At 48.3% G+C, this 14,369-nt stretch overlaps 1 protein-coding gene and 2 long non-coding RNA genes across 5 annotated transcripts in view; 2 read left to right on the top strand and 1 right to left on the bottom strand.

Moving 5' to 3' along the window:
* Positions 1–14,369, bottom strand: part of AFF3 (ALF transcription elongation factor 3) — a 564,045-nt gene that overhangs the window by 21,891 nt on the left and 527,785 nt on the right. For all 3 annotated transcript variants that reach the window (XM_058667512.1, XM_058667514.1, XM_058667513.1), the window contains exons 17-18: positions 11,302–11,503; positions 9,237–9,361 (exon numbers count right to left, since the gene is read on the bottom strand). In XM_058667512.1, the coding sequence (XP_058523495.1) occupies positions 9,237–9,361; positions 11,302–11,503 (327 nt within the window). The remainder of the gene's footprint in view (positions 1–9,236; positions 9,362–11,301; positions 11,504–14,369) is intronic.
* LOC131480968 (uncharacterized) overlaps positions 1–14,369 on the top strand; it is a 152,598-nt gene that overhangs the window by 78,735 nt on the left and 59,494 nt on the right. The gene's annotated exons all lie outside the window — the stretch shown is intronic.
* LOC131480969 (uncharacterized) lies at positions 1,873–8,478 on the top strand. Its single transcript, XR_009245925.1, has 4 exons — positions 1,873–1,982; positions 2,365–2,570; positions 4,044–4,170; positions 8,432–8,478. It is a non-coding gene; the product is annotated as an uncharacterized LOC131480969 (long non-coding RNA).

Here is a 14,369-nt window from a genome sequence, read left to right as displayed (position 1 = left end):
CTCGAGCTGATCCAGTCTGAAGCCAGGAGCTTCTTCCGGGTCTCCCAGGTGGCTGACATCCTCTGATCAGAAGTGGAGAAGCCAGAACCTGAACTGGTACCCAGACTGGATGCTGGTGCCACAGGTGGAGGCTTAGTCTATTATGCCATGGTGCTAGCCCCAACTCCTGCTTTTGGTAACAAATTTGGTAGCAATACTGACTGGAAAAGGCAGAGTTCTCATAAACTTATTTCCATCAACCTTCTGGCTCCAGAGGATCATTTGGTACCATCAAAGAGCCCACATGCTTATGTCATAATCACCCCAACTCCACAGTTCACATAGGCTTTCACTCTCAGTCTTGTACACCCTATGGGTTTGGACCCATGTACAGTAACTTGTGCTTGCTATTATACTCTCAAAGGGAATGCCTGTACTGCCCTCAAATCTACTGAATTAATCTGAGAGCCAGGGAGACAGATTATTTTCCATTTACTGGTTCCTTCCTCATATACCCACAATAGCTGGTGCTGCGCCAGGCTGAAGTCAGAAGTCAGGAACTCAACCCAGACCTCTTGGGTGGCAGGAACCCAATACCTTAAACCAGCACTGTTGCCTCCCAGGGTCTGCACTAGCTAGAATGTCAGGAGCTGGGAGCTGGGACTGAGACCCAGGCACTCCCACACAGGATGCAGTTGCCCCAAGTGGCAATTCCACTGCTACACCAAGTACCCACCTGAGTGTTAACTTTTTGGTTGTGCCTTTGCTTTGTAGCCCAGTATGGAAGAATAGGCCACACCTGTTGAGGAGAGGAGCTGGTGCCCATTCACCCATTTCTCCCAGATGCCAGATGCTGTGAATGCTTCCTTGCAAACATTCTTCTCTTTCCCCCACGGCCACACCTGTCACCCAAGCCTAGGCCATCTTCATTGCTCTGCCTTGACCTCTGCTCCAATTTCCTCCAATCAGTCCTCACAGTATCTGTCGCTTTTGCTACAACACCATCCTTCTCACAGATATAAAATTCATCTCCGGCCAACGCCATGGCTTAGCAGCCTAATCCTTCATCCCACGGCACCAGCATCCCATATAGGCACTGATTCATGTCTCGGCTGTTCCACTTCCCATTCAGCTCCCTGCTTAGGTCCTGGGAATACAGCAGAGTACGGCACAAGTCCTTGGGATCTCTCGCCACATGGGAAACCCAGAAAAAACTCCTGGATCCTGGCTTTGGATCAGCTCAGCTCATTCTGGTCGTTTGGAGAGTGAAACAGTGAATGAAAGTTACCTGTCTGTAACTCTTTCAAGTTAAGTGCTGTGTTAATACACCACAGTTATAATGAAGTTAATTGCAAAATGATGTCCATCTCTAGGGCCTAAGTGGTCAATTCTTTCGTTGAGATCTGCCAGGCCTTACTGACCAAGGCTTTTGACCAAAGGCAGGGAGACCTCTTCCCTGCCTTCCCTGCAGGATGGTGCACCTGGGGATCACTGGGTATGCCCAATATTATGTGCCATGAGCCACCCTACCCTCAAATTCCACACCTGACCTGGCTCCTCCCTTCCAGATTTCACATGGCATTTCCTGGTTACATGACACGTCTGAGCATTTAGTCAGCATCTGAGTAGAATCGGGCTATAGGTCTTTTGTGTGCGTGCAGCTCGGCTAATGGCACGTTTTCAGTGGGGATTATGTGGCAGACAGACATCTTAGATCTTCCCTATACTGTAGCTTAAGATACACGGCAGAAAGCAAGCAAGCCCCCCTTGAATGGCACTGAATGTGTTCTGAGCTTAGGCAAGAGTGGTGCCTCCTGACTGGGGCAGCATCACAGCCAACAAGCAGGCGCACGTCTCCATGGCAACTTGAAATTCTCCACATCATTATCTGCTCCACACTCCACTACAGAAGTTGGGTCATATATTTTTTTCCCCCTTGCCCTGTTCTGTAGACCTTGCCACTAACAGATTGTCATTTCAAATGCATTTTGTTTTCACAAAAGGTTCCTCTTGGTAATAAGCCAAGGCATTTGAGTTTTCACTAGCCTTTTAAGTCACCCTTATGGATTATGGGGGCTCCTAACTCTGAATATGGGTTCTTTAATCAGTGTTGTTTTCATCTGTAGCATGTGCATGCTTTTAAAAAACTCGACATGGAGGTTGAGTCACAAGCTTGCACAGCGGTGCACCTGGGTAAGTAATGCATCTGATTTTCTGACTTGATCACAGCGGCTATGATTGTAACCAGAGACACTGAGAGGAAAGAGGTCATCTGGAGATCATTTACGGACATCTTGTTAGCATTCTCGTCTTTGCATAAAACGGGGTGCTCACTCTACTGAGTCACTGATGAGTGCCCGGTGACAGGCTCATTTTCGCTTTCAGGCGATATCTAAAACCTCGCTCCCACATGAGGCCATTTTAAAGCTATGGGGCATCACCCAGCTGGTCCAGCCCTGCATGGATGCAAGCTACCGTGAAGACACCACTTCCCCACAGCAACACATGAGTCGGAAGAAAGAGCAAGCTTGTCCTCACCTCTGTGGCATCAGGAAAGCTCAACATATGGACATGTCTGCCAACCCAGCTATGTATATATATCTATATATATATGTGTGTGTGTGTGTATACATATATATGTATACATACATACATATACAGTCTGTTTAGTGAACACAAACACATACCATATATATATATTTAATTTAGAAAATCTAGAGCTACTGTTTAGCTCTTCTGTAGTAAAATCCCTCACATTGTTTCACACAGTGATGGCACTTTTAGGATGAGCTCTGAATGGAACTCAGGAGTTCAAAAGCATGTCATAAAGAGATCTCACAGTGTATCTTGGGGCTCTGAGGACATGGGGCTGGAGTAATCACCAGGGCAGGACTCTGCCCTGTGTTACCTTTGTTCTAAGATTCTGCAACAAAAACCATCAGAGTAGTGGACCCAAGGGGAAGTTCCTTTTCCTCTCCTTACACACCACCTTTGGTTCTGAACAAGAGGCTGCGGGTTCCCCAACATCTCCTCTGATCTGAGAGTATGAAAGCAGCCTTGATTTTTTTTTCTCCGTCACAGTCTGGTGGCTTCTGTGGAGAAGCTGCCGGGCTTCTCTCTGCCACCTTCCCTCTGGGAGGGCCTCAGTGGAGCCAGCCTGTGTAGTGAACAGTGGCAGGAGAAGAGATCCCCATGTGTCTGCACGGACAGGTTCTCAGCACCATGGGCACTGACTTCCTCGGGGCACAGTCAATGGCATTGAGAGTGAACGTATGGTCGTTTCAAGAGAGGGGTCTACTGGCTGTCTTGTGGGTTTCACTGGGTTCCAAACTTGGAGGTACAGAGTCTTCAAGTTCATGGAAAATGGGTATTGTGGAAAAACTATATCTGAATTTCAAAATCCTTAAAAAGTGTCTATTTGAAAGACAGACACACAGATACAGAGATGATAGAAAGGGGGAAGAGAAGCAGAGAGAGCGAGAGAGCTGTTTCATCTGCTGATTTGTGACCCAAATGCTTGCAACAGTCAGAGTTGGGCCAGATTGAAATCAGGATCCTGGGTTGTCGCAGAGGTCTCCCAAGGAAGTAGCAAGGGTCCACCAACGTGAGCTGCTACCTGCCTCTGAGGCTACACACCAGCAGAAGGCTGGGACTGAGAGCAGAGAGAAACCCAGGCACTCTGAGATGGAAGGCAGGCCATCAGAGGGACATCCTCACTGCTGTGTATGCACAGTGTGGGCCCGCATTTCAAAATAAATGTAAAAACAATTTTAGCAGCAAAATAAACTCATCAATAATTCCATTTCCGCCAACATTTTGAAGCTTTTCATGTACTCCCTGTATAAGGACAATGTGTAAGAATTCTTTAGAAAAAACTTTAAATAGATTTCATTTGTTTGAAGGGCAGAGAAGTGATTCTACTGGAGGAGCTGATGACAGAACAGTGGATCTCAGATCAGACTCCAGGTGCTGCTGCTGGCTTCCAGGTCCCCCGCGTGGAAGCAGGTGCTGTATGGGGGCAACAAGGGTTCAAACGTAGCCACTGCTCCCTGCGCTTCTCACAGGCCCTGTGTTCCTTCTGGAAAGCAATCCAGGCTGTGTATCCAGGCAGGCTTAACCTTAACCACAAACGGCTCTGCTGAAACAGAAGACAATCGATTTGGTCGCTGTTCTTCAGGCGTGACATTTAAGGTGAATTTCACAAAACCCTCGGAATGATCAGAAAGTTTAAGGCTTCGAGCAGGAAGACCTAGCTGTCTTTGTGCCTGCCCAACCCAAGGGGTGTGTATGTGTGTGTGTGTGTGTGTGTGTGTGTGTGTGTGTGTTTTCTCTTGCGCTCTCTGGTTTGAACAGGGTAAAGCTCTGGCCTCAACACAAACATGTCATGATGGAAACAAGTGCTTAGAGAAGAAAGGCGGACTACTAATGGTCTAGGGGTGCAGGACTGGGTGCAGGATGCAGGTTTGAAGGGACTGGGAAGGGCAGACTCACAGAATAATGCCTGTGCCCTCCCCGGGTGGGGGTGCCGGCATGGCTCTAAGATTGCCCACTCAGGGAGTTCCATCAATGTCCTCTGACTAAATCACACCACCAGAGAGTTGACCTTTTCCATACCGGAATCTTCCCATCCTCTATAAAATTAAAATCCTTTTAGCTAAGGAGACTGCTGCGCTTAATTACATTACAAATGCCAAGTCCTGGTGCCTTCCTCCCAGGCACGTTTCATATGCCATGGCCTCTGGCGTCTCGTCTCCTGCCTGATGGGCGGCTCTTCCCAGCGGCGGCAGGAGGCTTGGGAGCCTGGGCTCCTGTTATGGGTGTCACTGAGACAGATGGGGCGTGGGATGGGTTGGCTGAATGTACTGGTCGTGACTGACTCTCAAGTGCAAAATACGGGCAGGAGATGGTGCAGCCTGTGTGGTGCAACTGGCGTCACTGGCAGCGGGGTGGGGGCGCTCTCTGGCTTCTCCATGCAGCAGGCTGGCGGAATGAGGCGCTTCATTCTCCAGCCAAGGATTGTACCACTCAGCCTTGCTCGGGATTTCTGCACGAGCGAGCGAGCGAGCGAGGCCTTCACAAAACACTTGCTCCCTCTCCATTCTCTCTTCCCCTGCCAAGAACTCCCCTGTCACTAATTATGACACCAGCCAGCCATCTACAGCTCATGGCTTTGCACTAATGACATCCATTTGCAGGCTCTGCATTTTTATCAAGTGCTGTTGCTCATTGACATACATTCTTACAGTTTTTTTTTTTAAATCAAAGTTTGCCAATCACACCTTAATCATGTGGCTGTTGGTGTCATGGCTGTTGTGCATTTGCTAAATGTCAGGGGAGTGGGCGCAGTCGCACAGTCACCAGTCTAAGTCTGTAACTGACCAAGCCCAAGCTGGCCTGGATGACATTGTTAAAATGCCTGCTATTCCCTTTCCGTCCACCCACACCCCATAGGCACACAGGAGTCCTGCTTAGGCCAGACACAGAGGTTGGGAAACTGGCCGATTTAAATTCCTCTGCTGGCAGATTCCTTGCCCTTCCAGCAAAAAGAAAGAAAAAAACTTGCAGGCAGGCCACCCAGGGAATGCTATTTATAATTCAGTTGGGTTCATTTAGCACTTGTTTGAGCACCCACTGGATTGAGCTGTTGTGTTTACTGAACCACTAAGAGTATTTATAATACAAAAAGATGGATTTACTAAAAAAAAAAAACCCACAACAACAAGATGCCATTTTAAAAATTAAATGACAGGATGGCATCTGTTACTTGTTGGATCACTGTCACCAGACTTCCATCAAATCTAAATTGCTCGGGCGCTAATTATCTGGTCGTCTTCCACCAGTGGCCCCTCGGCAAATTCTACTGCCTCTTTACACTCTGAATGAGATGTGAAGGGGGGTACGGCGCCCCCCCCCCCACCATTCTCCCCTGACAGAATGTTGCTGCTGGGTGAGCTGGAGGAGTGGTGGAGGACGTTGGATGAATTTCATCCCATGGAACTTACTCTGGGCCATCAGCCATGGGCCTTTTTCTGCCTTAAAGCAGCTGATTGTAAATTATCTTTGGCATCCTAGCTCTGGCCCCTTTGCCCTATTGCACCTAGTCAGGGCTCAGAACACACCAACTGAAGCTGGCAGGCATGGCACAGCAATTCAGGAGGGTTGCTTGTGTTCTTGCATAAAGGAAGCACCCACACCCACTCTGGCAGTTCAGCTCGCAGCATCTTCTCACCACTTCCTTAGCTCAGTGGCTGTGTGACTCTCCCAGTTGTTACTGTTAAGGACTTCAAATCCACAGGGACACGTGGCCACTGGAAAGCAGCTCTCTCTCCATAGGACGGGTAAGTAAGAGCGCTTTCCACCTTCTATTTTCTCTATATCCATACAAGAAGAAACAACTTTGTTATAGCTGTTGGCCAGAAAAAAAATTATGTATATTGCTAATGGGGGGGGGGGACACAAAAGGTAAAAAGGCACTTCACTGAATCAGCTGGTAACACAAGGATGTCAGCCCCACCCCCAGCACACTGTGAAACCTGTCTGTCCGTGAATGGTTGCATTGCAGATATGAGCACACCCCTGGAGTTGTTGCTGCTTTCCACTTAGCTCTCTGGTCTATACGTTGGACAACATCTTGAGCGCTATTTTATTTTGCATAGATGTAATTTGGTCTGCCTTTTATATATCATGTTCTGGGATACAAACCCTCTAATGCTCCCTGAGTTTGATCATGGTGTTACGGAGGTTTTGACTTCCCAAGGCGAGTTTCCCCTTGGTCCTGAAATGCTAGCCCCCAGTTTTTGGAAATGCCTTAATCCCTTCCCATCACAAATCCCAATCTGAGAAATGTATTTGGCCAATTCATCGGACTTCCATTTACCAGCCCTCCCTGGGGATTAATTACTGCCTCTCTGGCTGCTTCCCTGGTAGTGGGGAAGAAAGGGCAGGAGAAGCGAGGCAGGAGAAGCGGGGAGGGCCAGGAGCACGCAGTGTGGGGTGGGCGGTGCAGGAGCCAGGAGGACCGGAGGAAAACACCATCCTCCTTGGCCACCCTTGAACTTTGAGAAATGCAATGATCTGGGAATGTGGTTCTTTAGGCAGAAGAAACAGAAAATGCGGTTCTGGCTTTCAACTCTCCAATTCTGTGTCCTAATGAGCTCACTGACGGCCAAGCTATGAGAAGTGGCTCTAACACTGGCCCTGAAGGTCCCTGTCATTTTGGACTATTTTAAATATCTGCTTCTCCTAGGTTGGCTTCCTTAAGACTCACGTGCCTTCAGGTTTGAATTTTGTTGTCTACCAATCTGCTATGACCTCCTAAGGTCACCCCCCAACCAATCCACTGTAGCCTCATGGCGCTGTTCCTGACAACCCTACCCACCAATCCCTCACAACCCTTGCCTTGATCCCCACCCACCTACCAACCCCCTGCGGCTCCCTCCATCCACCAACCCCTCTTGGCCACCCTCCCATCCTCTTTCTTCCTCAGGGCTCTCCTTTTTCCTCTTATGGCTTCCCCACCCGGCCATTCCCACAGTCATTCCCTTGTCCTCCTTTGTCTTGCCCTCTTACTGCTCCCTGCAGCCTCCCCCTACCACCATGGCAGGAGTCATTTGCCTTTCTGGTCTCTCTCCTCCACCCCTGCTCCAGTTCCTTACCCTGCTGCAATATAGGACCTCCTTGCCGCGTCTAGTATTGTGGCTTCAATGGCGACAAACTTGTGCTGAAAGGAGGACCTAACTCTGAGTGACAGCTAACACAAGGATGACACAGAAGCTCACCTGGGGTGCTTGCCCTTGCCAGGGCAGTCTGCAGGTGCTGACAAGCAGACGGATGGGTGGACAGAGGGACTGTGAGGTCCTGCACTTGGGGGAGCTCAGGAAGGGAGGTGAGGAAACAGGAGGACGTTGGAATGACAGTGAACACTCCTGCAAGGCTTTCACCTCTGCTGTCATTGGAGAGGCAGGGGGACATGGCAGAGCACAGCTATCACAAAAGTCTTCCCATGTGTGTCATGACCAAAACCATGCATGGGCATTTCACACTGTTCTGCACTCAACTAAAACACCTGCTAATTCCAAATTCCCATAAACTGATTTACACACTCTCTGATAAGGAAGCTGGAACTGGAGAGCTTTAAAACCATTGTATCATCTAGCTTTTCCAGTGATCAGTGTTTAGGGGTGTGGCCAGGCTATAGGCCTCCAGAGGTGGAAATGCTTGCCCCGTACCAGCAATTCCCACTGGATGCTCTCTGGACAGCTTGAGTTGAAACAGGAGCCAATCTGAACTCTAGAAATCCCACCTTCTGCCATCCTCATTGTTCCCTGACCCCTTCTGCTCACCCACCCCCTAAACCCTAACTATCTGAGCCTCAGTTTATCATCTGTTGTTTCCATACTTTTCCAGCATTCCACAGTGGTGTTGTATTCAGCTTCTTTTCTGCCTCCTGCAGGCTTCCTCATTGGGACTGGGTCAAAGGTGACTCCCACTGGAGAATCATTGTTACATGAGATCCCATTTTGAAGGTAAAAACCTTTCAGGAGTAAATCACTGCTATTCTCTGCTTATTATGATATAAAAAGCCACAAAGGCTTCTCTTTTGGGCAGTGGAAGGCTGCCAAACAGCCCAAAGCAAGAATCCAAGATTCATTGAGGCTCTTTGCATTCAGGCTATGAGCTTTCTTTTTCTACTTCAAAAGAATCACTGTATTTAAAGACAAATGGAGAGAGAGCTTTCATCTGCTGGTTCACTCCCCCAGTGTACACAACAGCCAGGGCTGAATCATGAGTCAGGAACTCTATCTGGGTCTCCTGGGTGGGCGACAGGAATTACAGTACTTGAGCCATTGCCTGCTGTCAACTGGGGCATGCATTAGCTGGAAGCTCAACTGGATCAAAAGTGGAGTAGCTGCGACAAACCAGGAACCCTCACACAGGATGTGGGGTCCCAAGCAGTAAAATGATCTCTTGTGTGAAAGGTCTATCCCCACCCCCGTCCAATATTATCAGCTTCCCAACATCCCAACATCCCAAACCCATCAGCACTTGCCATTCTATCTGTTCACAACCCCCAGCAGGAACCACAAAATGCATTTCCAAGTTAAGGCTTCCATTTCCTTGGAGAGGGACATTTAAATGACCCAGTTCCATGACAGAAAATGGCCATGCCAGCCATCAGACATACAGATGGTGCTCCTACCTACAGCAGCTGCGTTTTCTCTTGCCCCTCACAACCGGAAGAAAGAACCTGAACTTACATGTCATCAAAGATGAGCTTCTGCCGCTTGCATTCCCTGTGGCCGTTAGATCCTGGGGACCAGGGCTCGGTCTGCGGCCGTGCCTTGTTGTGGAGGAGGATGTTTTCAGAGCTGTGAGCTGCTTTCTGAACAACAAACAACACATGTCTTTGAGAAACTGGCCATCTGGCTGCAAAAGTAGCCCATTAAATGGCATAGCTTTTGTTCTATAGAGGATCCCTGTATTAGAATTAATGGTGAATTTGGCTTCATTCAAAGGAATCCTCATGCAGGTTGAGTCTTCCTTCTCCAAAATGCTCAAGACTAGGGGCATTTCAGATTTTGGATTCTTCTGGATTACAGACCACTTGGATGCACAAGACCAGACGACTGTGGAATGGGATGAATGAAATTGATCCACATTTCAGAAATACCTATATACACAGCCTAAAAATCAAGTTTATACAATAATTCTTGCACATGTTCATTTTGACTGGGACCTACCACATGAGGTTAGGAGTGGAATTTTCCACCCGGGGGCCCTAGGTTGCTAAGGAAGAAATTTTGGGTTCTCAGATGTTCAGCTTGCACCTGTATCCCCAGGGCATAATCTGAGGCTTCTTGTGCTGTCCACCAAACAACACTTGAGGGGAAGGCTCCCTAGGCTGGCTCTCACAGATCAAGACACACCCAGCAACTGGCTCAATACCAAGCAGTCCCACTGGTGAAGACGTGAGGGTAGGCACGCAGCCCCCCGCTCTGAGAGTTTTAGGTATCACAGGTCCGGGGTGCAGCCTAAGAATCTGAGTGTCTGACACCTGTTCTGGGCCTGCCTCGGGGCCAGCAGCAGTTCTTCCCCAGAGAAGAATGTGCACATGTTCTCTCCTCTGCCTGTGACTTTTGCTTAAACCACTCTGCATTGCTGCTATTTACCTTTTTTAGCCCTGACACCAGGAGTCAGCGGTCCCTGGTGGATGGCTCAAACTTGGGCCCTTTTGAATTTTTATTGGAAATAACAATACCTATCTAGCTCTAATCCTGAGAATAAAGACAATGACTACTGAATGTGGGTTTAGAAGGTTAACTTCCTGAAGATTTGGTAAGGTTTAGGCTCTCGTAGGAGTGCCCACTCAATTTTTCACCTCTTTAATTCATGAGGTGATATGCGAAATTCTGCTTCTTCTCACATCTTTCTTTATAAACTCCTACAAACACACATGACTTTCAAAACTTCAATACCACCACAACCAATCTGTGAATTCTTGCCAGGAACTTTCTGAAATGCCCTGTGGCATCCCCCCCTCTTTCCTGGCCTCCCAGAGCCCCTGGCTGGTTTGGGTGGACTGACTCCCACCTGAGGTCCCACATAGGGCCCCCACAGGCTGCCTCACCCCCTCACCTCATAAACACTCAGAACTGAAAAAGATGGTGGGCAATCAAAGCCCCTTCTGCCTCCAAAGTCTCTTGGAAAAGACCAGAGAGTCACATGACACCTTCCCAGGGAAAAGCATTCCGAACAAATCAACTCTCTATTAGGAAAACTCCCTTAGCCCAGGCCAGAGACAAATCAGGCACTGAGACCGCACACCCAAATCTACAGGACACCCGCCCTGCCCTTGTGGCACCCTCATCGCTTCGGCTCCTTTTCCAGGTGTCTGATCTGGCAGGGTGACTGCAGGCCTCCTCTGGGGAGCAGCAGGGGTTCACTGGCCTCTTGCCTTAGCTGCCCTGTGATCTGGGGGCCAGTTGCTTCCTCTCCCTGAGCCTGAGTCTGTACCTGCCAAATGGTGACGATCTGAGTGAAGAGAAGCTGTGTCCTGAAGTGCCCTAGCCTGCTGGCACCTGTGCAACTTGCCCTGTGTTTGTTCCTCTCCACCGCCATGCTGGTCCCCGACAGGGGCAGTGGCAGCATGCCTCGCCTGTCTGCAGCGGTACAGTGCACATGCTCCCATCTGAACCCTCTGACTTTCCTGCTCCCGTCCAAACCAGGCTAGGTAAAGACTAAGGGAGCGTGTACAATTGGCCAGTGACAGACTAAAGGAGTATGCGCAATTTCCTCTGGATCCTGACCAGGACAGGTACAAACCGTGAGGTCTGTGGCATGCGACTGGAGCTGGCTGTCAGCCTTGGGCTTCTTGTTGGAAGAGGCAGACGTGAGCACGCTGTTGCCATGTGGGCGGCCGGAGGAAGTCAAGTCCTCACTAGCATATTTGTGTTTCGATGCATCGGAGACAGGTGAGATGGGCGACCGGAGCATTTTCTCATTTTTATGTATTGGTATTGCCAAACTGAAAAAGGAAATGACAGTGAAGGAATTTCACACGGTTGGTAGAGCCGAAGGTTGCATTATATAGGATTCGGATTTCCCAGCGCAGACCTGCCAGCAGGGAGATGTCTCTTGGGAACTGCTGTACCAGGAAACAAGCTTTATGGCATTGAGACCGTAACAAATAATAAGCAAGTATCACTCACTGCTTTCTTGGCTCCTCCCATCAAAATGAAGAGTAATTCTGGAGTTAGTGCCAGAGCAAATGATAAAGGATCAAAACGTCTTTCATTTTGTGAGCTTTTCATCCCCAAGACTCAAAATGCACAACACACAGCTTCTCTCCTAACAAATGTCCAGCAGTGATTAGGAAAGTCAAACCCCAGTGACAAACAGGTCCTCTGTCTCTAGAGGGAGCTCCTCCAGCTTCCGAGCTCCAGCTCTCAATGACAGTCACAGAAAGACCTGCAAAGCCTGAAGCTGACTGTCATCTGCTGAGTGTCTGATTTAACCAGCCGCTGATCAGAATGAACAGAGGACACAAAAGCGGCCAATAAAACAATGTCTGATGCCTGCTCCTTATGATATCTTCAAAACTACAGTCTGTGCTCAAATGGCATGTTGCCCTAAACAAAGCATCAAAGCGGAAGCCAGTGGAGTGTGAGCCTGTGTGATGTGCACGTTGTATCACTAGGGCCTCTTCATTATGCCTCTTTGAGAATGAAAAGTATATTTTAAGCTAGAGGCTTCCCCAGCATAAACTCAATCAACTGCTATTTTAGGCTCCTTAAAGAGTTCATTGAACAAGGTAAAGCCATTTAACAAAGATTTTGTTATTGTTTCAAGGATTCTGATCTCTTAATTGCAGATGGCAGTTATCCCAAACAAGTCATTAAAGTCACTTCCAAAAGCAATTTCCCTAGTTGGTGTTCGCAGACAAGAAATTACAGACACAGCAATCTAGAACAAACAACAAAACCAAGGCTTTTGGTAGCAGGGCAAATAGATAGCATGTAGAGACAAACATGACATAGATAGAGACAGATAACACGTATAGACACAATTTCTGGTTCCTAAAGGACCATGTTTAGGTCCAGCGGGTCAGAAAAAAGTGAGAAGCTGTAAGACAGAAAACAATCTGGGTGACACCGAAGTGGTTCGCCGAGTTTGGGGGAAGAAAGGGAGCGTGAAAACGGATGTGAACGGCGGAGTGCAATTGTTCCTCGAAATCTAAGTAGCAAAAGCAGTCCTGTTTGTAAGTCTCCTGTTTCATGTACTCCATGAGGTTTACTGTGTATAGGAAACTAGATCATGCCATCAAACACTGATGTGGGGATGTGACTGGGCCTTCTTGATGATGGGTGGGTGTGTGCCTTCAGCTTCCCAAACAACCCTGCATGGCTCTCCTCTGTGGGATGGGCAGCCGCCTTGTCTCTGGGAGTGTGTCATTGCAACGGAAGTACCTGGCAGTAGTCATGGCTTTGCTGATGGGGTACAAACCAGCTTGAACACCAAGCACGCTCATATACACCGGGTTGTGAGGCTCGGCCAGGCAAAGGCTCTTGATCCAGAGGTTTTAACCTGGGATCCAGAGACTTGGAAGGAAAACATCCCAACTCATTCTCACTTCTCACTGAGGTAGAACATTTCCTTCAGTTAGGAGTGGAGGCAGGGAATCAGAGGAATGGGCAGTATTGGCAATGCCTGTGATGGTGTCACCAGTAGAAATCACAGCTCTTTTCAAGCTATATTAAGGTCATTAGGGACATTATCAAGTGTTCATTATTGCTTAGAAATTATAGTGATCACTAGATGGGCTGGAGATGTTGCTATTAAATGCATCAAAGCGGCAGCATTTAGGGTGGATACTTCAAAAAGTGAATGGGAAAAACAGAATTAGAGGATAAGAGTAAGTTATAGTAGCACCAAAAATTGGAATCCACACATTTTTTGCATTAAAATTAGTCTTTTCTTTCAATTTCCCATACATTTTCAGGAAAGATTTATTTATCTGAAAGGCAGAATGACAGAAAGGAGAGAGAGAGAGAAACCCTTGCATTTGCCAATTCACTCCCCAAATCACTGCAGTGGCTGAGGATAGCCCAGCTGAAGCCAGGAGAAAGGAATTCTATTTAGGTGACTGGCAGGGGCCCCAGCACTTGGGCCATCTTCTGCCCCTCCACCAGGATGCGTTAGCAGGGCGCTCGACTGGCATTTAGGAAAGGGATGCTCATGTCCCAAGGAGCCAGCTTACCCCACTGCATCACAACACTGGTCCCACACTTCTTAAAGCCCTCTCATCATGGAACCATCTCTCACATTTAAGGAGTGTTCTGGAGTCCCATGTTCCCACATCAGGGGATGCTATGACTTTGTGGCCCTCCTACTTGAGCAGACCCATGGTGTGCTTCAGGTGATCCGGGCAGCGCAGCAGGCCTGCATGTGTGTACTTTTGCTGAATCTCACACCTACCCTACGCCTTCTTGGAACCTTTCAGTTCACTTTGTGTGTGTGCTGCCATGAAACTCATCTTCCTTTGAAAAACTCTACATACACGGGAAGAGGAATCGTGGGTTCCACGCTATGGGATCTGCAAAGGGGAAGAGCTTCTGCAACCAGCGAAATGCCATTCACTTAGACCAAACACCTATGAGCTTACCCACCAGACTGCCACTTTTTATACAGGGATTCAGTGCACAGGCGTTACCTGTTGGAAACCCTTCAGCAAGGACTCTGGGTGGTCACCTCCCAATGAAAGCACACAACGTGTCCTGTGCCACTGAGTCTGTACACAGGAGCTGCAGACTCTACTGTAATGGTGTCTTTCTACAGCCTTAAAAGAAGCTTAAAGTTCTTACATAATTGGCAGCCATCATTACTACTGGCTT

This window comes from Ochotona princeps, chromosome 8 (genome assembly GCF_030435755.1).
Source record: "Ochotona princeps isolate mOchPri1 chromosome 8, mOchPri1.hap1, whole genome shotgun sequence".
Classification (NCBI taxonomy): domain Eukaryota; kingdom Metazoa; phylum Chordata; class Mammalia; order Lagomorpha; family Ochotonidae; genus Ochotona; species Ochotona princeps.
This window is presented reverse-complemented; position numbering and strand designations above follow the sequence as displayed.